Source organism: Rhinoraja longicauda, chromosome 37, assembly GCF_053455715.1.
Source record: "Rhinoraja longicauda isolate Sanriku21f chromosome 37, sRhiLon1.1, whole genome shotgun sequence".
Lineage (NCBI taxonomy): Eukaryota > Metazoa > Chordata > Chondrichthyes > Rajiformes > Arhynchobatidae > Rhinoraja > Rhinoraja longicauda.
Genome location: NC_135989.1, coordinates 6,505,686 through 6,528,842, shown reverse-complemented (window position 1 = coordinate 6,528,842; position 23,157 = coordinate 6,505,686). Strand labels below are relative to the sequence as shown.

Below are 23,157 nucleotides of genomic sequence, written 5' to 3'. Positions count from 1 at the left end.
CGGGCACTGAAACGTCCCGCAGCCACACCGGGCACTGAAACGTCCCGCTGCCGAGCCGCACCGGGCACTGAAACGTCCCGCAGCCACACCGGGCACTGAAACGTCCCGCGGCCACACCGGGCACTGAAACGTCCCGCAGCCCCACCGGGCACTGAAACGTCCCGCAGCCACACCGGGCGATGTTAAGTCCAGCGGCCAAGCCACACCGGGCACTGAAACGTCCCGCAGCCACACCGGGCACTGAAACGTCCCGCAGCCACACCGGGCGATGTTAAGTCCAGCGGCCAAGCCACACCGGGCACTGAAACGTCCCGCACCCGAGCCGCACCGGGCACTGAAACGTCCCGCAGCCACACCGGGCGATGTTAAGTCCAGCGGCCGAGCCGCACCGGGCACTGAAATGTCCCGCGGCCGAGCCGCGCCTGCGATGTTAAGGCCCACAGCCGAGCCGCGCCCCGGGGAAGAGACCCAATAAAAGAAAGGTTTCCCCCCGCCCCCCCCACCCCACAACCCCCCACCCCCACCACACATACACAGCCAAAAACAGAAACAAAAACCATCCCAACACCGACACAAACAAAAAAAAAGAAAAAAAGACAACAGACTGCCAGAGAGCCGCAGCCGTTAGGCGCAGCCAACTCCTCCCATCAATGCATGTTTCCATTGTCCCCTTCACCAAAGAACTTGGCTGTTCTCAATTTTCCTGACCAATTATGTTACCTTCTATAAGAAGATAACTGCAAATCGAAGGTATTTATTCACAAAATGCTGGAGTAACTCAGCAGGTCAGGCAGCATCTCGGGAGAGAAGGAATGGGTGACGTTTCGGGTCGAGAACCTTCTTCAGACTGCAGAAATGTTACCTTCTATACTGCTGGATAAAGCCAACTCATACTTTTGTCTTTTGTTTTTTATTCCTTCATGGGACATTTATGTCCCAGGGGAGACGAATATATTGCCCATTAGTAATTGTTCCCTGAAATTATTGTTTTGATGTGTGTATTATCTGAATGGTGGCCAATTATTAAAAGGGGAGATGCAACGAGACCTGGGTGTCGTGGTACACCAGTCATTGAAAGTAGGCATGCAGGTGCAGCAGGCAGTGAAGAAAGCGAATGGTATGTTGGCATTTATAGCGAGGGGATTTGAGTATAGGAGCAGGGAGGTTCTGCTGCAGTTGTACAGGGCATTGGTGAGACCACACCTGGAGTATTGCGTACAATTTTGGTCTCCTAATCTGAGGAAATACATTCTTGCCATAGAGGGAGTACAGAGAAGGTTCACCAGATTGATTCCTGGGATGGCAGGACTTTCATATGAAGAAAGACTGGATAGACTCGGCTTGTACTCGCTGGAATTTAGAAGGTTGAGGGGGGATCTTATAGAAACTTACAAAATTCTTAAGGGGTTGGACAGGCTAGATGCAGGAAGATTGTTCCCGATGTTGGGGAAGTCCAGAACAAGGGATCACAGTTTAAGGATAAGGGGGAAGTCTTTTATGAGAGAGTGGTGAATCTGTGGAATTCTCTGCCACAGAAGGTAGTTGAGGCCAGTTCATTGGCTATATTTAAGAGGGAGTTAGATGTGGCCCTTGTGGCTAAAGGAATCAGGGGGTATGGAGAGAAGGCAGGTACGGGATACTGAGTTGGATGATCAGCCATGATCGTATTGAATGGCGGTGCAGGCTCGAAGGGCCGAATGGCCTCCTCCTGCACCTCATGTCTATGTTTCTACGTTTATGCTTTATTCTTAATTGTTAACTGTATGTTTGTGTTGTCATTTGTGAGCGGAGCACCAAGGCACATTCCTTGTATATGCATACTTGACCAATAAACTTATTCATTCATTCATTCATTCAAATGATTAGCTTGCTGGGGTAATTTTAGAGGGCAGTTAAGGATAAAACTTGTGATTGTCTGGAGTCACATGTAGGTCGGAAGAGGTAAGAATGACAGATTTATTTTCCTTTGAAGGACATTTAGTGATTGGTAACAGTCAAATTATTTCATAATCGTCATTATTCGTATCAGACTTTTTTTACTGCAGGTTCATTTTTATTGCTTGAATTAAAATTTCACCTAAGGTGGACAAACATTTCTTGATCAAAATTGCTGCCGGATATAATGGACACAATATGATTTTTGACGTAAGACTGGTCATCAGTGGCACCTGGTTTGCCCTGAATGTGGGTGACTGTGTAGGCTGAAACTTCACTAATATTGGCACCTTCGTTGTAGGTTCAATAGACAATAGGTGCAGGAGGAGGCCACTCGGCCCTTCGAGCCAGCACCGCCATTCAATGTGATCATGGCTGATCATTCTCAATCAGTACCCCGTTCCTGCCTTCTCCCCATACCCCCTGACTCCGCTATCCTCAAGAGCTCTTTCTAGCTCTCTCTTGAATGCATTCAGAGAATTGGCCTCCACTGCCTTCTGAAGCAGAGAATTCCACAGATTCACAACTCTCTGACTGAAAAAGTTTTTCCTCATCTCCGTTCTAAATGGCCTACCCCTTATTCTTAAACTGTGGCCCCTGGTTCTGGACTCCCCCAACATTGGGAACATGTTTCCTGCCTCTAACGTGTCCAACCCCTTAATAATCTTATACGTTTCGATAAAATCTCCTCTAAGGGTCAAGGCTTTCTGCTTTTACACCTTGATCACCCGACTGTATCATAGATGTTTCTGCCTATCCCTTGCGACCTCCTGAATCTCGGCCACACAATACGCTTTAATTTCCTTTCTGACTGGCAGTAATTTGCTTTCTGCCCCATTTTAGTTGTGTTTCGTGCCTTGGGTATTGCCTCAAGTGTCTGTACTGCTTGGTCTCTGACAAGCAGGGATTTCCCCAGCTTTTAATCAATTGGGTGTGTGTCACTGGAGTGTGGTGGCTCTTTGCATGCTGGTCCCAGAGGACGATCTTTAGTTTAGTTTAGTTTTAGAGATACAAACGCGGCAACAAGCCCTTCGGCCCACCGAGTCCGGACCGACCAGTGATCCCCGCACATTATCGCTATCCTACACACAGGAGTCACAATTTACATTTATACCAAGCCAATTAACCTACTAACCTGTTCGTCTTTGGAGTGTGGGAGGATACCGAAGATCTCGGAGAAAACCCACGCGGTTAGAGGGAGAACGTACAAACTCCGTACAGACAGCGCCCGTAGTCAGGATCAAACCCGGGTCTCTGGCACTGTAAGCGCTGTAAGGCAGCAACTCTACCGCCACGCCATCATGCCATCTACTATCATCCAACACAATCGCCACACTCTTTTAAATCTCTTTTTTATCTAGACTCTGCACTTTGCTCTTCCTTTTGTACTTGAGTTTGGCTTGATTATATTTACGTACAGTATTATTGTTATATAGTCTGAAGAAGGGTCTCGACCCGAAACGTCACCCATTCCTTCTCTCCTGAGATGCTGCCTGACCTGCTGAGTTACTCCAGCATTTTGTGAATAAATACCTTCGATTTGTACCAGCATCTGCAGTTATTTTCTTACCGTATTATTGATCTGTTCCGATAGCATGCAAAACAAAAAAGATTTTCATTGTACCTCGGTACACGTGACAATAATAAACGTAAAGTTGGAGGAGACATTTGTTTTCCCACTGAGTCCACTGTTTCAACTACATTGACAAGCTTAGATTGTTGCTTACGAAACAACACCCTTAATTCATGCAAGACAGCTTCCCAGAAATTGATTTTTGCCAGATTGAGTCATGTTCTCCATCAAAGATCCTTCTGTTCTTTAATTCTCATTGCCATACATATTTTGTGTCTGATCTTATTTCCCTCTACTTGTGGTTGAAAGCTTTCGCTAAAACCTTGTAGACTCAATTTCCAGGGTGCGATCTTTGAGCATTTTCCGCCCATCAATTTTGTTTTTCCTGCCAGTTCAGTAGAGAGCACTGATGAATTTTGGTTTGACCCAAAGACCCCTAAACTTATACCACCCGTTTTAAAGTTGTTTAGTTGTTTAAAGTATAAACTGTGGGAAGTAATAGACCGCTGGGGAGAGGGCAGCAAACAAGCTGCTGGAGGAGCTCAGCGGGTCAAGCAGCTGAGAGACACACAAAATGCTGGAGTACTTCTGCGGGAAGGGTTTGAATTGTTCTTAGAGATTTAGAGATACAGCGCGGAAACAGGCCCTTCGGCCCAGCGATCCCCGCACACTAACACTATCCTACACACACTAGGGACAATTTATACATTTTACCCAGTACATTCTACCCGGCACGGTAGAGCAGCGGTAGAGTTGCTGCTTTACAGCGAATGCAGCGCCGGAGACTCAGGTTCGATCCTGACTACGGGTGCTGCACTGTAAGGAGTTTGTACGTTCTCCCCGTGACCTGCGTGGGTTTTCTCCGAGATCTTCGGTTTCCTCCCACACTCCAAAGACGTACAGGTATGTAGGTTAATTGGCTGGGTAAATGTAAAAATTGTCCCTAGTGGGTGTAGGATAGTGTTAATGTACGGGGATCGCTGGGCGGCACGGACTTGGTGGGCCGAAAAGGCCTGTTTCCGGCTGTATATATATGATATGATATGATGATAACTGGGTAAATTGTCAACTTATCGGGTCGAGGGCTTGCATCAGGACTGGGGAAGGGTAGCTGAAGATGTTGGGTCGGTTTAGTTTAATTTAGAGACAACGGCACGGAAACAGGCCCATCGGCCCACCGCGTCCGCGCCGACCAGCGATCCCCGCACACTAACTCTATCCGCCACACACTAGGGACTTCCTGCACAACATGATTCAACTGTTTATCTTTTCCCGCAGGAAGGTAAAGAAAGTGTGGTGAAGGAGGTGTTCCCTGGCGATAGTGTGCACAGCCTGCTCAGCATTCTTGACGTCATCACCGTAAGTCACCGCCTTTTGACATGTTACCTTTTGATTTTAAAACATGCTCTGCAAGAATGGTCAGTAAATGAATGTTGGCGTCTGATCAGAGATTTTAGACAATAGGTGCAGGAGGAGGCCATTCGGCCCTTCGAGCTAGCAACGCCATTCAATGTGATCATGGCTGATCATTCTCAATCAGTACCCCGTTCCTGCCTTCTCCCCATACCCCCTGTCTCCGCTATCCTTAAGAGCTCTACCTAGCTCTCTCTTGAATGCATTCAGAGAATTGGCCTCCACTGCCTTCTGAGGCAGAGAATTTCAGATTTACAACTCTCTGACTGAAAACGTTTTTCCTCATCTCCGTTCTAAATGGCCTACCCCTTATTCTTAAACTGTGGCCCCTTGTTCTGGACTCCCCCAACATTGGGAACATGTTTCCTGCCTCTAACGTGTCCAACCCCTTAATAGTCTTATACGTTTCGATAAGATCCCCTCTCATCCTTCTAAATTCCAGTGTATGCAAGCCTAGTCGATCCAGTCTTTCAACATATGATAGTCCTGCCATTCCGGGAATTAACCTAGTAAACCTACGCTGCACGCCCTCAATAGCAAGAATATCCTTCCTCAAATTTGGAGATCAAAACTGCACACCAGTGACACCCCAGCCTCAGTGACAGGTTGGAGAAAAAAAATCTGTACCTTGTTCCAGACCTGGGTGGCAGTGTGGGCTGTGAGAGGCTTCACAGTGAATTTACATATGTTTTTAGGGGATCTTATCGAAACATATAAGATTATTAAAGGGTTGGACACGTTAGAGGCAGGAAACATGTTCCCAATGTTGGGGGAGTCCAGAACCAGGGGCCACAGTTTAAGAATATGGGGTAGGCCATTTAGAACAGAGATGAGGAAAAACATTTTCAGTCGGAGAGTTGTAAATCTGTGGAATTCTCTGCCTCGGAAGGCAGTGGGCAACCCTGCAATGTTGGGCAACCCTGCATTACGGCCATTCGGTGACAGAAATTCACCCTTAAAGAGTTCATAAATCTGTACCCCAAGACAATAGACAAGAGACAATAGGTGCAAGCCATTCAGCCCTTCGAGCCGGCACCACCATTCAATGTGATCATGGCTGATCATTCTCAATCAGTACCCCGTTCCTGCCTTCTCCCCATACCCCCTGACTCCGCTATCTGCAGTTATTTTCTTATATTATTCTGACTACAGGTGCTGTCTGTACGTTCTCACTGTGACCGCGTGGGTTTTCTCCGGGTGCTCCGGTTTCCTCCCACACTCCAACAACGTGTAGGTTTGTAGGTTAATTGGCTTCGGTTAAATTGTCCCTAATGTGTCGGATAAGTGCTATCGTACGGGGTGATCGCTGGTCAACACGGAGCCGGTGGGCCAGACAGCCTGTTTCCACGCTACATCTCTAAAGTACCGGAGATAATAGTGAGTATAAGGAAATAACTGCAGATGCTGGTACAAATCAAAAATATTTATTCACAAAATGCTGGAGTAAATCAGCAGGTCAGGCAGCATCTCAGGAGAGAAGGAATGGGCGACGTTTCGGGTCGAGACCCTTCTTCAGACTGATGTCAGGGGGGCGGGACAAAGGAAGGATATAGGTGGAGAGGACGATAGAGGGAGAACTGGGAAGGGGAGGGGAAGAGAGGGACAGAGGAACTATCTAAAGTTGGAGAAGTCGATGTTCGTACCGCTGGGCTGCAAGCTGCCCAGGCGAAATATGAGCAGATGTGGCTGTGGTAGTGAGTTTGGGTCAAAATGTGGTGGTAGAGCAGGAGGGCAGGAGAAATCACAGAAGGGGGGGGGTGGAGGGGGGGGGGGGGGGGGGGGCAGCAAGAGAGCATGTTGCTAAACTCTCGTCGAAGAGAGGAAGAGAACTTCTTCAAAGTGGACATACCTTGAGGAGAAATCGCAGTGGAGCAACAGGTAGTGTAAGAAAATAACTGCAGATGCTGGTACAAATCAAAGGTATTTATTCACAATAGATAATAGTGAGTGTTCACTGCCCTGACCTAGAGTTGCAGCGGGCATTTGAGCGGAGGTCTTTCAGCGGTCCACCTTTCACGGGGCAATCAAATATGATGGTGTTGATTTTTACTTGTTCCAGGGTCACCAACGACCGTACAAAACTGTGTCCGCCCGAGCTACTGAAGTATCAACGGTCCTCTGCTTGCCTGTGGAGGCCTTTCAGGCAATCTTTGAGAAGTATCCGGAAAGTTTGGTCAGGGTGGTGCAGGTGAGAGCATTTTCTGACTTGTGTTATGTCTCTCTCCAGACATCCATTTACATGAATCACAGGTACACATGCAACCACATTAATCATTGTACACCTCGATAAGTCAAGTCAAGTCAATTTTATTTGTATAGCACATTTAAAAACAACCCACGTTGACCAAAGTGCTGTACATCAGTTCAGGTACTAAGAACAAACATACAATGGCACACAAACATAACAGCACATACATAAACAGTTCACAGCGCCCCCTCAGAGGGCCTCAAACGCTAGGGAGTAGAAATAGGTTTTGAGCCTGGACTTAAAGGAGTCGATGGAGGGGGCAGTTCTGATGGGGAGAGGGATGCTGTTCCACAGTCTAGGAGCTGCAACCGCAAAAGCACGGTCACCCCTGAGCTTAAGCCTAGACCGCGGGATAGTCAGTAGCCCCAAGTCGGCCAACCTGAGGGACCTGGAGATAGAGTGGTGGGTTAGAAGATTTTTGATATGGGGGGGGGGCAAGCCCATTTATGGCTTTGTATGTGGTTAGGAGGAGCTTGAAGTTGATTCTGTACTGTGAGCCAGTGGAGAGAGGCCAGAATCGGGGTGATGTGGTCCCTTTTACGGGTACCCGTCAGGAGTCTCGCTGCGGCATTTTGGACCAATTGCAGGCGGGACTGGGATGATTGGCTGATCCCAGTGTATAGGGAGTTGCAGTAGTCTGGGCGGGAGGAAATGAATGCTTGGATGATTTTTTCAATGTCGTCAAATTGGAGGAAAGGTTTGATTTTAGCTATGGTACGAAGCTGGAAGAAGCTGGCTTTTACCACAGCGTTGACTTGCTTGTCAAACTTTAATGCAGAGTCAAATATCACGCCGAGGTTATTGACATGCGGTTTGACTAGGGAGGATAGGCTTCCAAGGCTGCCTGTTATCGTTTTGATGGAGTCGGGGGGGGGGGGTGCGAATAGGATGACCTCAGACTTGCTCTCGTTTAGTTGAAGGAAGTTCTGTGCCATCCAACATTTTATGTCCTCAAGGCAGTGCATGAGGTTGATTAAATTTGACCGGTTGTTGGGTTTCAGGGGGAGATAAAGCTGTGTGTCATCCGCATAGCAGTGGAAAGAAATGCCGTGCCTTTGAATGATTTGGCCGAGGGGGAGCATAAGTATTTAGACAAGAATAAACAGGCTTAGTTTTCATGGTCCTGTAAAACTGAACATAGACCATTTAATCTGCTCCAAACTGGATATTGCTGTCAAGCCTGTACTGGTTATTCAATAGACAATAGGTACAGGAGGAGGCCATTCGGCCCTTCGAGCCAGCACCGCCATTCAATGGGATCATGACTGATCATTCTCAATCAGTACCCCGTTCCTGCCCTCTCCCCATACCCCCTGACTCCGCTATCCTTAAGAGCTCTATCTAGCTTTCTCTTGAATGCATTCAGAGAATTGGCCTCCACTGCCTTCTGAGGCAGAGAATTCCACAGATTCACAACTCTCTGACTGAAAAAGCTTTTCCTCATCTCCGTTCAAAATGGCCTACCCCTTATTCTTAAACTGTGGCCCCTTGTTCTGGACTCCCCCAACATTGGGAACATGTTTCCTGCCTCTAACGTGTCCAACCCCTTAATAATCTTATACGTTTCGATAAGATCCCCTCTCATCCTTCTAAATTCCAATGTATACAAGCCTAGTCGCTCCAGTCTTTCAACATATGACAGTCCCGCCATTCCGGGAATTAACCTAGTAAACCTACGCTGCACGCCCTCAATAGCAAGATGTGTCGGATGAGGCGGCCGATCTCGACCTCATCGGGACTTCTGTGGCCGATCAGCGGGTGGCATTTGCCCCCCGGCTCTGGAACTGCGGCCCGGCCACAGCCGGCAGATCTGTTCCCACGGCCAACTTCCAAGGCCGACTTTGCAGGCCAGTATCTTGCCCCCCCCCCCCCCACTCCAAGGTCGTAACCTCTGTTGGTCTGGCCAAAAAAAACGGATAAGTCCAGCAAGACTCACTCTGGAACCAAGGGAAAATAGGTGGTGGATCAGCATCTACTCTAATCCAAGGTTGGCAGTTTCCAGTCATGCCATTTTTAGGGAGTTGAGGTGTTTGAAAGGTGTCGAGATGCAAGTGAATGAGGGATGATGATCAAATCTTTTGAAGACTGTAGGAGATTGTGTGTGGTAATCGTGAGGGGATTATAACTCCAGCAAAGAGCAGTGATCAAGTCAAGTCAAGTCAATTTTATTTGTACAGCACATTTAAACACAACTCACGTGGACCAAAGTGCTGTACATCAGTGCAGGTACTAAAAAAGAACATACAATAGCACACAAACCTAATAACACAGACATAAACAGTTTACAGCACCCCCTCAGAGGGCCTCAAACGCTAGGGAACAGAAGTAGGTTTTGAGCCCAGACTTAAAGGAGTCGACGGAGGGGGCAGTTCTGATGGGGAGAGGGATGCTGTTCCACAGTCTAGGAGCTGATGAGGTTGGTGATGGATCCATCGACTGAAGGCGGAGCAGAGAGGGAATAGGAACAATGAGCCCAAAGGAGGTAGCAGAGTGTGAGAGAGCATCAGGAGTGACGGGACGATGAAAATACTTCCGAGCTTTGAGAGCCAAGGGAGTTTTGGGATGAAACTGGAACTGCAAAGGCAGTTGTCTTCTGATGTGTACCCAAATAGGCTGGGTCTCTATTCCATGGAGCGCAGGAGGATGAGGGGAGATCTTAAAGAGGTATACAAAATCATGAGAGGAATAGATCGGGTAGATACATAGAGTCTTTTACCCAGAGTAGGGGAATCGAGGACCAGAGGATATAGGTTCAAGGTGAAGGGAAAAGATTTAATAGGAATCCGAGGGGTAACATTTTCACACAAAGGGTGGTGGGTGTATGGAACAAGCTGGCAGAGGAGGTAGTTGAGACTATAGTTTAAGATAGTTTTCTTAATCAATCCCATCGTTTAAGAAACAGACAGGTACATGGATAGGACAGGTTTGGAGTGTTATGGACCAAGCGCAGGCAAGTGGGACTAGGGTAGCTGGGACATTGTTGGCCGGTGTGAGCGAGTTGGGCCGAAGGGCCTGTTTCCACACTGTATCACTCTATGACTCTAATAAAATTAACAAGAGTGAAAGGTAGCTTTATTGAAACCTAAACATTGTTGAGGGGTGTTGACATGGTGGATGCAGAGAGGACGTTACCAGCTAGAGGAATTCTAGAAAAAGGGTTCACCGTTCAAAACCTTGGGCATCCCTTTCAGACCAAGATTTTTTTTCAGAGTTCACAAACATTTTTATGACAGAGATAAGTAGATGCTTGATAAGCAAGTGTGAGAACTTCTAAAATACATTTCTGGAAACTTTCAGTCAGTCAGGCGGCAGTGGTAGAAGGACAAACAGTTTGAAAAATGGACAAAAGGATGAACAGTGGGTGCAAAAGTCTTTTCATTTATTAACAGATTTACTTTTCCATTTATGTTTGAGATTTTAATATAACTATAATTCATGGACTTAACAAAGAGCTATCCAGCTTATATCTTGTGCTTCAATTAATTTGCTTCCTTTCAATTATCTTTCTGCCTCTCCCAGATCATCATGGTGAGGCTGCAGAGAGTGACGTTCGTAGCTTTGCACAACTATCTGGGCCTGACCAACGAACTGTTCAATCAGGTGACTCTTCCACTATTATCTGTTGAAAAGCTGGCGAGAATCCTTACCATCTACTTATCTACTTTACCCACGGCAACTTTAACAAGGTTCCATCTCCCATAGTCTGCATCCCAAACCCCAGATCCACGAAATTCACTATGTAGGAATTTTCTCGGATATCATCTCTTTAGTTGGCGGCACGGTGGCGCAGCAGTAGAGTTGATGCCTCACAGCTCCAGAAAGCCGGATTCAATCCTGAATATGGGTGCTGTCTGTGTGGATGGAGTTTGTACGTTCTCCTTGTGACCGCGCGAGGTTTTTCTGGGTGCTCCAGTTTCCTCCCACATTCCAGAGATGTACAGGTTTGCTTGTTAATTGGCTTCTCCAAACTGTCCCTGGTGTGTAGGATAGAACTAGTATACGGGTGATCGCTGGGCAATGTGGACACGCTATATTTCTATACTAATGACTAATGATCGGACATAACACACTCGCTTAAACTGGCAAAACTGGGCCAGTCCGAAGAAGGGTCTCAATAGACAATAGACAATAGGTGCAGGAGTAGGCCATTCGTCCTTTGAGCCAGCATCGCCATTCAATGTGATCATGGCTGATCATTCTCAATCAGTACCCCGTTCCTGCCTTCTCCCCGTACCCCATGACTCCGCTATCCTTAAGAGCTCTATCTAGTTCTCTCTTGAATGTATTCAGAGAATTAACCTCCACTGCCTTCTGAGGCAGAGAATTCCACAGATTCACAACTCTCTGACTGAAAAAGTTTTTCCTCATCTCCGTTCTAAATGGCCTACCCCTTATTCTTAAACTGTGGCCCCTTGTTCTGGACTCCCCCAACATTGGGAACATGTTTCCTGCCTCTAATGTGTCTAACCCCTTAATAATCTTATATGTTTTGATAAGATCCCCTCTCATCCTTCTAAATTCCAGTGTGTACAAGCCTAGTCGCTCCAGTCTTTCAACATATGACAGTCCCACCATTCCGGGAATTAACCTAGTAAACCTACGCTGCACGCCCTCAATAGCAAGAATATCCTTCCTCAAATTTGGAGACCAAAACTGCACACAGTACTCCAGGTTCGGTTTCACTAGGGCCCTGTACTCGACTTGACTTGCCAGGACTTGAGGGCCTGAGCTATAAGGAGAGGTTGGGCAGACTAAGTGACATTTGAGGTCATAACAGTATAACAGTATAACAGTATAACAGAACTTTATTGTCATTCGGTATAAATACCGAACGGAATTTCAGCAGTCACAAGACACAGCAAAAAAGAAAAGAACACAGGACACCCGACCCCAACACCAACATCCATCACAGTGACTCCAAACACCCCCTCACTGTGATGGAGGCAACAAAACTTCCACTCTCTTCCCCCCCGCGCCCACGGACAGGCAGCTCGACCCCTACCGAGGCAACCGACACGCACAGCCCCCGCAAGGGGATGGAAGGCCCCGCGGCCGAGCCGCACCGGGCACTGAAACGTCCTGCGGCCGAGCCGTGCCGGCGATGTTAAGTCCCGCGGCCGAGCCGCACCGGACACTGAAACGTCCCACAGCCGAGCCGCGCCGGCGATGTTAAGTCCAGCGGCCGAGCCACACCGGGCACTGAAACGTCCCGCAGCCGAGCCGCGCCGGCGATGTTAAGTCCAGCGGCCGAGCCGCACCGGACACTGAAATGTCCCGCAGCCGAGCCGCGCCGGCGATGTTAAGTCCCGCAACCGAGCCGCACCGGGCACCGAAATGTCCCGCAGCCGAGCCGCGCCGGCGATGTTAGGTCCCGCAGCCGAACCGCACCGGGCACTGAAACGTCCCGCAGCCGAGCCGCGCCGGCGATGTTAAGTCCAGCGGCCGAGCCGCACCGGGCACTGAAACGTCCCGCAGCCGAGCCGCGCCGGCGATGTTAGGTCCCGCAGCCGAACCGCACCGGGCACTGAAACGTCCCGCAGCCGAGCCGCGCCGGCGATGTTAAGTCCAGCGGCCGAGCCGCACCGGGCACTGAAACGTCCCGCAGCCGAGCCGCGCCGGCGATGTTAAGTCCCGCAGCCGAGCCGCACCGGGCACTGAAACGTCCCGCAGCCGAGCCGCGCCGGCGATGTTAAGTCCAGCGGCCGAGCTGGAAGGCCCCGCGGGCGATGGAAGGCCCCGCGGCCGAGCTGCGCCCCGGGGAAGAGACCCAATAAAAGAAAGGTTTCCCCCACCCCACCCCACACCCCCCACACATACACAGCCAAAAACAGAAACAAAAACCATCCCAACACCGACACACACAAAAAAAAGACAAACAGACTGCCAGAGAGCCGTCATGATCCTTTTTCAGACAAATTGTAATAGGGTGAGCAGAGAAAAAAAAACTGGAAGGGACTTAAAAAAAGAGCAGGATATTTCATAAATGTATGACAGTTTACTGGAATCTAGGGACCGGATGCACTGCAGGCTGAGCTGATTTAAAAATCGTGATCGATCGAGGAACCAGCTTGCTGTATAAGTGAAGATATTGGCTTCTCTAGTTTAGTTTAGAGATACAGCATGGAAACAGGCCCTTTCGGCCCACCGGGTCTGCGCCGACCAGCGATCCCCGCACATTAACACCATCCTACACCCACTAGGGACAATTTTTACATTTACCAAGCCAATTAACCTGCATACCTGTACGCCCTATTGTCTTTGGAGTGTGGGAGGAAACCGAAGATCTTGGAGAAAACCCACGCAGGGAGAACGCACAAACTCCGTACAGACGGCGCCCGTAGTCGGGATGGAACCCGGGTCTCCGGCGCTGCGTTCGCTGTAAGGCAGCAACTCTACCGCTGATGATGTTGGCTTCTCTAATGTTTACTGATTGTAGCCATGTCCTATGTTTGATGGTAGGAGAACCAGCCTTCGCGCCTGGCACCACTGCCGAACTCTGACATTCGTATGAGCCCGGTGCGACACAGACAGTTCTTGAGCACGTCGCTTGCTGAAGATCAGAAGGACGCAGCTGGGAAGTCAAACTCTGACGCAGGTGGGTGGGTGCTCTTGCCTGTCACACAGTTGACAGCGCTTATGTCCCAGTGATCTATTTGCATTGTTTGACACGCTAATCTCTTCATTTTGAAATTCTTTGTTCACATTAGAATTAGCCTGAGAATTTTTCATACTGCTTGAGACAAGCTGGCAGCAGAGTCGCTTTGACCTGGACCTCCACTAGTACCTGGAACTGTGTGAATAATAAGACATTCGGGGCAACATATATCCATGATACTTTGTATAAGAAAGTAACTGCAGATGCTGGTACAAATCGAAGGTATTTATTCACAAAATGCTGGAGTAACTCAGCAGGTCAGGCAGCATCTCGGGAGAGAAGGAATGGGCGACGTTTCGGGTCGAGACCCTTCTTCAGACTGATGTCTGAAGAAGGGTCTCGACCCGAAACGTCGCCCATTCCTTCCCTCCCGAGATGCTGCCTGACCTGCTGAGTTACTCCAGCATTTTGTGAATAAATATCCATGACACTTTGGATCTGCTCTGCCTTTCAATATGATCACCGCTGAATTCCCCTTTCCTTCTCTCACCAGCTTTAGGTTTATCATTGTCACGTGCACCAAGATACAGTGAAAGGCTTTGTTTTTGTTTCATGTATAGTTTAGATTAGAAATACAGGATGGAAACAGGCCCTTCGGCCCACCGAGTCAGCATCGACCAGCGATCCCCGCACATTAACACTATCCTACACACACTAGGGACAGTTTTACATCAAGCCAATTAATCTACACGCCTGTACATCTTTGGAGTGTGGGAGGAAACCGAAGATCTCGGAGAAAACCCACGGGGCAAACGTACAAACTCCGCACTGACAGCACCTGTAGTCGGGATGGAACCCGGGTCTCCGGCGCTGCAAACGCTGTAAGGCAGCAACTCTACCGCTGGGCCACCGTGACCGCCCCAAATGTTAGCCCATTAAATTGGATAACACCAGACGTAAATGCAATTAAGTCAAACTCAAGTGCAATAGATAGATGAAAGGGGTGCAGAATATAGTTCTCAGCGTTCCAGTGCGTTACTTCCACAGACAAAGTCCAATCTCTCGGGTTGAGGTTACCACTACCTTTACACGCACTCGGGACAATTTTACATTTTTACCAAGCCAATTAACCGACAACCTGTACGTCTTTGGAGTGTGGGAGGAGACCAATGATCTCGGAGGAAACCCATGCAGGTCACGGGAAGAACGTACAAACTCCGTACAGACAGGATTAAACCCGGGTCGCTGATGCTGTAAGGCAGTAGCTCTACCGCTATGCCACCGTGCTGCGCCAGACGTAAGAATATGTAAGGACCAGATGAGAAATTGGGATAACATAGAACTACTGAGAATAGGTTGGCATGGACTCAATGGCCCAAAGGGCCTGCTTCCTTGCTGTGTGTATATCTCTATCTCTACATACGGAACGATTGGGCAAGATGAGAGTTCAAGGCAAGGCAAAAGGCTCGGGGAGTCAATAAAGAGATTCCAAACAACACACCCCATATTTGTAAAGTGGATACTATGATGTAAAGTTCAGCCTAAGCACTGTGCTGCAAACGTTACCACAATGCATCAGAAACTAAGCCAATAAGCCCAAAGTAAACACTTGTTCCGTCTTGTCTGAAGAAGGGTGTCGACCCGAAATATCACCCATTCCTTCTTTCCAGAGATGCTGGCTGTCCCCTTGAGTTACTCTGGCATTTTGTGTCTCTCTTCTCGTTCCTGTTAATTGTTTTGTAAATATTGCAGTTGAAGTGCAGAGCGATGCTGTTACATTCGAGGGATTATTGTCCTCATTTGTCTAATGTTGTGACCCATTTGTTGAAGGCAGCAAAGACTTTGGTTTGCAGAGTATCACTCGTGGCATCATTTCCTTTTAGCAGGTTTTGCAGAACGAGTTATTTCTGCACACAGCTCTGGTTCTCCGAAAGATAGGAGCATGCCACAACCCCCTCATTTAGCCTCCTGCAATTGCAGTGCAAGTAATTGCTACCAACAAGCCTCTGTAGTCATTGTACATAACCTGGTGTTTATGCCTGCCTTGTGCCAGAATACATTGCAAATTGTTCAATTAGTGTTGTTTTGCAAGGGTGTGGTGTTCAGGACTGAACATAGAAAGAAAGGGCCAGCTTGTAACCCAGTTGTACTTTGGCATGGCTGGGCAATTAAGAATTGCTACTTGGTATCCATGGAACCTCCCTGCTGGCAAACGTCCAGTCCAGACTCTAAGAAACCCCGGAAGACTGGGACTTCACTGACTGAGGGATTGTGGTTTAGTTACTTTTTTAGAGATGCAGCATGGAAACAGGCTCTTCGGCCCACCGAGCCCATGCCGACCCGCAATCACCCGTACACTATCATTATTCCACACACAAGGGACAATTTACTGAAGCTAATTAACCTACAAACCCGTACGTCTTTGGAGTGTGGGAGGAAACTGGAGCACCTGCAGAAAACCCAAGTGGTCACAGGGAGAACGTACAAACGGCACCCGTAGTACGGATCGGACCTGTGTCGGGATCGAACCGGTCATAAAAAGCTGGAGCAATTCAGCAGGTCAGGCAGCATCTCTGGAGAAAACTAATAGGTGACGTTTCGAAATCTTCAGTCTGAAGAAGAATCTCGACGCGAAACGTCTCCTATTCCTTTTGTCCAGAGATGCTGCCTGACCCGCTGAGTTACTCCAGCTAGTTGTGTCTGTCTTGGGTCTGTCCAGCATCTGCAGTTCTTCCCTCCACCGTCACCTGTAGGTTTCCTCCACGAAGCAAGGCAGTTGTTCTTGGAAACAGATTGTCATTTATTCATTGGTGGCCCTAAGGTCAGGGAATTCCTATCCAACGACATCTTCAGCAGAAACAATGCCAAACTCTGGAAGGTTGCTCATCATCTTAAAGGCAGTTTAATAAATGCTGATCTTGCCAGCAATCTTGAGAAATGTACTTTCCCCATTTAGTTCCAAAACCAGGGACTCATTTATTTTGTGGCCATAACGCATCTACTTTGAAACATGCTTTGTATATTTTTGTGTGTTCATTTTGACCAACATTTTTTGCACAATTCCCCTTCAACTGCAATATTCATACCATTACCCTCTTTCACAATGGTAGACACTAAATATTCTTTAGGGACCATCGTCCCAACTGCCAATCCCTTCTGCTCGTGTCTAGGAAATGCCTTTGTAGGGAAAAAAAACTGCAGATGCTGGTTTAAATCGAATGTAGACACAAAATGCCAGAGTAACTCAGCCAGGCAGCATCTCGGGGGAGAAGGAATGGGTGACATTTCAGGTCGAGACTGATCTTCAGTCTGAAGAAGGGTCTCGACCCGAAACGTCTCCCATTCCTTCTCTCCTGGGATGCTGCCTGACCCGCTGAGTTACTCCAGCATTTCGTGTCTACATTAGGAAATGCCTTCTTTCGGTCAATAGGGGTGGCAAGGTGGCGCAGCGCTAGACAATAGGTGCAGGAGGAGGCCATTCGGCCCTTCGAGCCAGCGCCACCATTCAATGTGATCATGGCTGATCATGCTCAATCAGTACCCCGTTCCTGCCTTCTCCCCATACCCCCTGACGTCGCTATCCTTAAGCACCAGAGAACCAGGTTCGATCCTGTCCATGGGTGCTGTCTGTATAGAGTTTGTACGTTCTCCCTGTGACCTCGTGGGTTTTCTCCGGGTGCTCTAGTTTCCTCCCACACTCCAAAGACGTGCAGGTTTGTAGGTTAATTGGCTTATGAAAACTGTAAATTGTTCGTGTGCAGGTTAGTGCTAGAGTATGGGGTGATCGCTGGCTGGCATGGACTCAGTTTCCTCACTGAATCTAAAAAGTCATAAACTGTGAGTTAACTTGACGATATTTTTCTCGAGTCATCGCTGTGAATTCCTACATTTTTGTTTTCTTTTCATTTCATCACTAATCTTGCTCTGTCTTTCTTCAGATTTGAGCTCTGAGGATGGCACGAGCTGTCATTTTCTGTTTGCCTGTCTCTTCCTCATTACGCTCCTTGTTGCCCAGACAGCCTAGCCCTTGGCTGACGGCTCATTTGGTTATTTGTTGCAGTGACAGCGATTGGCCTCTGGATGGCAGTCACGTTACGGGAATGGCGGGACTGTCGTATGTTGAAAGACTGGAGCGACTAGGCTTGTATACACTGGAATTTAAAAGGATGAGAGGGGATCTTATCGAAACGTATAAGATTATTAAGGGGTTGGACACGTTAGAGGCAGGAAACATGTTCCCAATGTTGGGGGAGTTCAGAACCAGGGGCTGGACTCCCCCTTAAGAATAAGGGATAGGCCATTTAGAACGGAGATGAGGAAAAACTTTTTCAGTCAGAGAGTTGTGAATCTGTGGAATTCTCTTCCTCAGAAGGCAGTGGAGGCCAATTCTCTGAATGCATTCAAGAGAGAGCTAGATAGAGCTCTTAAGGATAGCGGAGTCAGGGGGTATGGGGAGAAGTCACCTATTCCTTTTCTCCAGAGATGCTGCCTCTAACGTGTCCAACCCCTTAATAATCTTATACGTTTCGATAAGATCCCCTCTCATCCTTCTAAATTCCAGTGTATACAAGCCCAGTTGCTAGTGTGTCCTTGCGTACAAATCATTAGAAGTTATGCAGCAATTGGGAAAGCGTGCAGTGCTTTGGTCTTTATTGCAGGATGATTTGAATGCTAAGCTAGTGACATCGTGCTGCAATGATAATAGAAATAATTCAGCAAAAGGTCAGCAGATTGATTTGTGAAAAGGTAAAATTAATCTTGAAGAGAGATCAGGGTTGTTTTCCTGAGTTTTTGTTTAAAAAGAGAAATAATCTTGTCCGCATAACTGAAACTCCAATCTGGGTGCACCTCCTGTCAACCCTCACCAGTGTAATCATGTCCTTTAGTTTAGTTTAGAGATTCAGCGCGGAAACAGGACCTTCAGCCCACCCAGTCCGCGCCGACCAGCGATCCCCGCACACTAGCACTATCCTACACACACTGGGGACAATTTACAATTGTACCAAAGCCAATTAACCTACAGACCTGCACGTCTTTGCAGTGTGGGAGGAAACCGGAGCACCCGGAGAAAACCCATGCAGTCACAGGGAGAACGTACAAACTCCGTACAGACAGCGCCCATAGTCAGGATCGAACCTGGGTCTCTGGCGCTGTGAGGCAGCAACTCTACCGCTGCGCCACCGTGCCGCACAAATCCTGTGCTGCGCTGTTCAGTGTTCTATTCTGCAAACTGATTTGAGATGTTAAATTTGTATTGACGTTTCTTCCATCCAGTGTGGTTCACTTGATCATTTGATTGTGGTGTACTACTGCAAGGCTGACGCGGTGCCGATGAGATGTTTCACCTGTAACCTTCTCTCCTCTAAAGGTATGACCATGGACCCTGCTTTAAAGGAGCTCCCTGACTTCCTGTATGTAGCAGTGTTTAAAATCCATTCCGAGTCCGTTGACGCAGATAGCGTAGGGAGCAAGAAAGCCGCACGACACCGTTCCTTGCTGAGGGGAGAGCGTGGCAAGGCACCTAAGGAGAGACGGCCATATGCAGATTTAGATAATCAGGTTGGAGCCCAGAGTCAGGTGACATCACAGACGCAGGACCCATCAGGCCAGGAAAAGGACACAAAGATTTGGTCCAAAGCAAAGCCAGCAAGACGCGTCACCATCGCCACCGTCCAACCGCCTCCTGCTAGATTAGAAATATTGAGTGACGACAAAGTAGATCTGGTGTTGCAGAAGCCAAAAGCACAACCAAGCTCAAATCGCAATGATGAATGCCCGTCGTGCAGAGTAGGTCAGTGACATTCCTTCTCCCCAGAGATGCTGCCGGTCCCGCTGGGTCTAACATTCCTTATCAGTTTAGTTTTAGTTGAGTTTATTGTCACGTGTACCAAGGGAAGCTGCAAAGCAGCCATTTAACGCCAACATAAAATGGCTATGCAGAGGAAACGTTGACATTTTCAATGCCACCAAGCACAGATTTTAAATCTGTATACACAAAGTACTCTCCATGTCAAGTTGGATATTTTGAACTTGGTACTGTGCAAAATTTGTAACTGAGAAAGTTGTACCAACATACGTTTAGGGAGTACAGAATGCCACAAGGTGAGCATTTCCCCAAGACAGTACTTTAACAACGGTACTATGAGGGGACATGTAAATGAAGGCAACTGCACGGGAAATCCTAACCAAAGATAATAGAGCAGAGCAAGATTGGCCACTCGACCCTAAAAACTGTAGTATGCCACGGTGCCATTTTAGTAGGCAGAAACTTGCAGAAACATTTAAGAAGAAAAAGAACAAAAATCTGTGAATTGATAGATGAGATATATTCTGTGTTTTTATGGTATCATCACACATACTGTTCCCCCAAAACACTGATTACTCTGCGAGAGGCGGGTTTTGCTTACTAAAATGGCGGACGTTACGCTCCTTTGCGTACTACACTTCAGTATAGGCGATTTCGACGGAGTGGATCATCTTGCTCCTCTAGTATCTTTGATCCCAGTCTGTCTAGAATAGCAGTTCCTAGCTTTGGCCAAAGATACTAGAGTAACAAGATAGACCACTCGACCCCAAAAACCGTAGTACGTCACGGCGCCATTTTGGTTGGCAGAAACTTGCAGAAACATTTAAAAAGAAAAATAACAAAAATCAGTGAATATATAGATGAGATGTATTCTGCATTTTAATGGTATCATCACACAGACTGTTCCCCCAAAACACTGATTACACTGCGAGGGGCATAGCGAACGGCGGGTTTGCCTACTAAGATGGCTCCTTTGCGTGCTACACTTCAGTATAGGCAATTTCAACGGAGTAGTCCATCTTGTTCCTCTAGTATCTTTGGCCTTGGCTGAGTTATGAGATCCCTTCCAGGGTAACACATGAGGTTATGCAGTTGACTTCCAAATCTAGATTGGGAGTAAACACAGTCAAGAAATGCCACCCCACCTCCGAACAATCCTTCTTTCCATATTTGGGTAACCCTGGCAGGTCTTGTATCTGAATTTGTGGCACGGAGGAGTCCGCTGTTTACTTTACTTCACTCCAGTCTTTCCTTGGGGGTGAAAGAGGCAGGGAGCGGGCATGGAGATTTGCTAATGTCAAGGGAGCAAGGTGGGGAAGAGTCCAGGAGATGGGAAGTAGGGAGGTTTAAGGGGAGACACTGAGTGATGGCTTTTTGTTTAGTTACAAGTAATTTTTAATTGAATTGAAAGATACAGCATGAAAGCAGACACTTTGGCCCACCGAGTCACGCTGACCAACAGTCATCCATTCCACAAAATGCTGGAGTAACTCAGCAGGTCAGGCAGCATCTCAGGAGAGAAGGAATGGGTGACGTTGTGGGTCGAGACCCTGCTGAGTTGACCCGCTGAGTTACTCCAGCATTTTATGAAATAAATACCGTCGATTTGTACCAGCATCTGCAGTTATTTTCTTAAACAATCATCCATTCGTTCACTTTCACATCCACTCCCTACACACGAGGGACAATATCCAGAGGCCTAATAATCGACAAATTGGCACATCTTTGGGATGTGAGAGGGGAACAAAGCATCTGCAGTAGGCCTTGACAGGCACACCGAGAATCTGCAAGCTCCACACAGACAGCGCCGGAGGTCGGGATTGAAATCTGGGCCTCTGGCGCTGTGAGACTGTAGCTCTACTAGCTGCTCCACTGCAGAGCCAATCTCTGTACATCGAGGGTATTGGAGAGCAAGAGCACAGTGTGAGGCAGAGACAAGCATCGCAGGTCACAGGGATCTCGGTTACAGGATCTGTCATCTGAAGAGTCTCAGGAAGAACAGGAGGAGGCCGTGAGGCCCATTGAGCCAGCTGGAACATTCAGTCAGAGAGTGGCTGGTCTGGTCTTACCATTGCTTCCCTACCAGTCCCCCTGAAACCTTGACTCTCCTTTAGAAGATATCTTGCACATCTCTATGGGGTAGTGAATGCCAAAGTTCCACAACACTCTGACAGAAGACTTTTCTCCTCTCCATTTTAAAGCAATAAATCTTATGTCAAATGTTGAAGATTAACTTGATAGGGGTGTATACACCAGTCAGCCAAAACATTATGACCACTGACAGACGAAGTGAATAACATTGATTATCTTGTTACAATGGCACCTGTCAAGGGGTGGGATATATTAGGCAGCAAGTGAACAGTCAGTTCTTGAAGTTGACTTGTTGGATGCAGGAGAAATGGGCAGGAGTAAAGACCTGAGCGACTTTGACAAGGGCCATATTGTTATGGTCAGACGACTGGGTCAGAGCATCTCTGAAACGGCAAGGCTTGTGGGGTGCTCCCGGTCAGCAGTGGTGAGTACCGACCGACAGTGGTCCGAGGAGGGACAAACCACAAACCGGCAACAGACAGGGTGTTGGGCGCCCAAGGCTCATCGATGCGCGAGGGCAACGAAGGCTATCCCGTCTGGTCCGAACCGACAGAAGGTCGACTGTGGCACAAGTCACAGAAAATATTAATGGTGGTCACGGGAGGAATGTGTCACAATACACAGTGCATCGCGCCCTGCTGCGTATGGGGCTGCACACGGAGGACCAAAAGCATATTAGGCAGGTGGTCATAATGTTTTGGCTCATCAGGTCATAATGTTTTGGCTGATCGGTGTATAGTTAAGTATAAGGAATAGTGTAGATGGGCAAAAGAGATCAGCATGTGTGTTGAAGGGCCAATTTCCATGCTATATGACTTTAACTCTAATTCCTTATTCTAAAACAGCACCGTAGATCTAGATTGACCCCATTAGTGGAAACAACCTCTCAGCATCTGCCTTGTCGTGTGTTTGTACAAACACTCCCCTATCCCCCTTCCTCCATTGATTGTCATTTAACCAGTTCCACAGTTCACAACGATGTATTCATCCTGGAATCACACCGTCCCTAGCCAACAATCGGCTTATCAGAACCAGCCTGCTTGATGTCATCCATTTTGTCTTTAATTGCTTCTAGTTCTTCCCCCCTCTCCACCCGCCCCCCCCCCCCCCCCCCCCCCACCCCCCCCCCCCACCTCACAATCAGTCTGACGAAAGGTCTCGACCCGAAACATCGCCTATCCATTTCCTCCAGCAACTCTACAGCGGCACGGTGGCGCAGCGGTAGAGTTGCTGCCTTACAGCGAATGCAGCGCCGGAGACTCGGGTTCGATCCTGACTACGGGCGCCGTCTGTACGGAGTTTGTACGTTCTCCCCGTGACCTGCGTGGGTTTTCTCCGAAATCTTCGGATTCCTCCCACACTTCAAAGACGTACAGGTTTGTAGGTTAATTGACTGGGCAAATGTAAAAATTGTCCCTAGGGTGCAGGATAGTATTAATGTGCGGGGATCGCTGGGCGGCGCGGATCCGGTGGGCTGAAGGGCCTGTTTCCGCGCT

The 23,157-nt window shown here is 48.1% G+C and overlaps 1 protein-coding gene across 3 annotated transcripts in view; it reads left to right on the top strand.

Moving 5' to 3' along the window:
- LOC144610716 (patatin-like phospholipase domain-containing protein 6) overlaps window positions 1-23,157 on the top strand; it is a 165,972-nt gene that overhangs the window by 43,463 nt on the left and 99,352 nt on the right. For all 3 annotated transcript variants that reach the window (XM_078429624.1, XM_078429625.1, XM_078429622.1), the window contains exons 8-11: window positions 4,787-4,867; window positions 6,981-7,109; window positions 10,689-10,769; window positions 13,629-13,764. In XM_078429624.1, coding sequence (XP_078285750.1) covers window positions 4,787-4,867; window positions 6,981-7,109; window positions 10,689-10,769; window positions 13,629-13,764 — 427 coding nt within the window. The remainder of the gene's footprint in view (window positions 1-4,786; window positions 4,868-6,980; window positions 7,110-10,688; window positions 10,770-13,628; window positions 13,765-23,157) is intronic.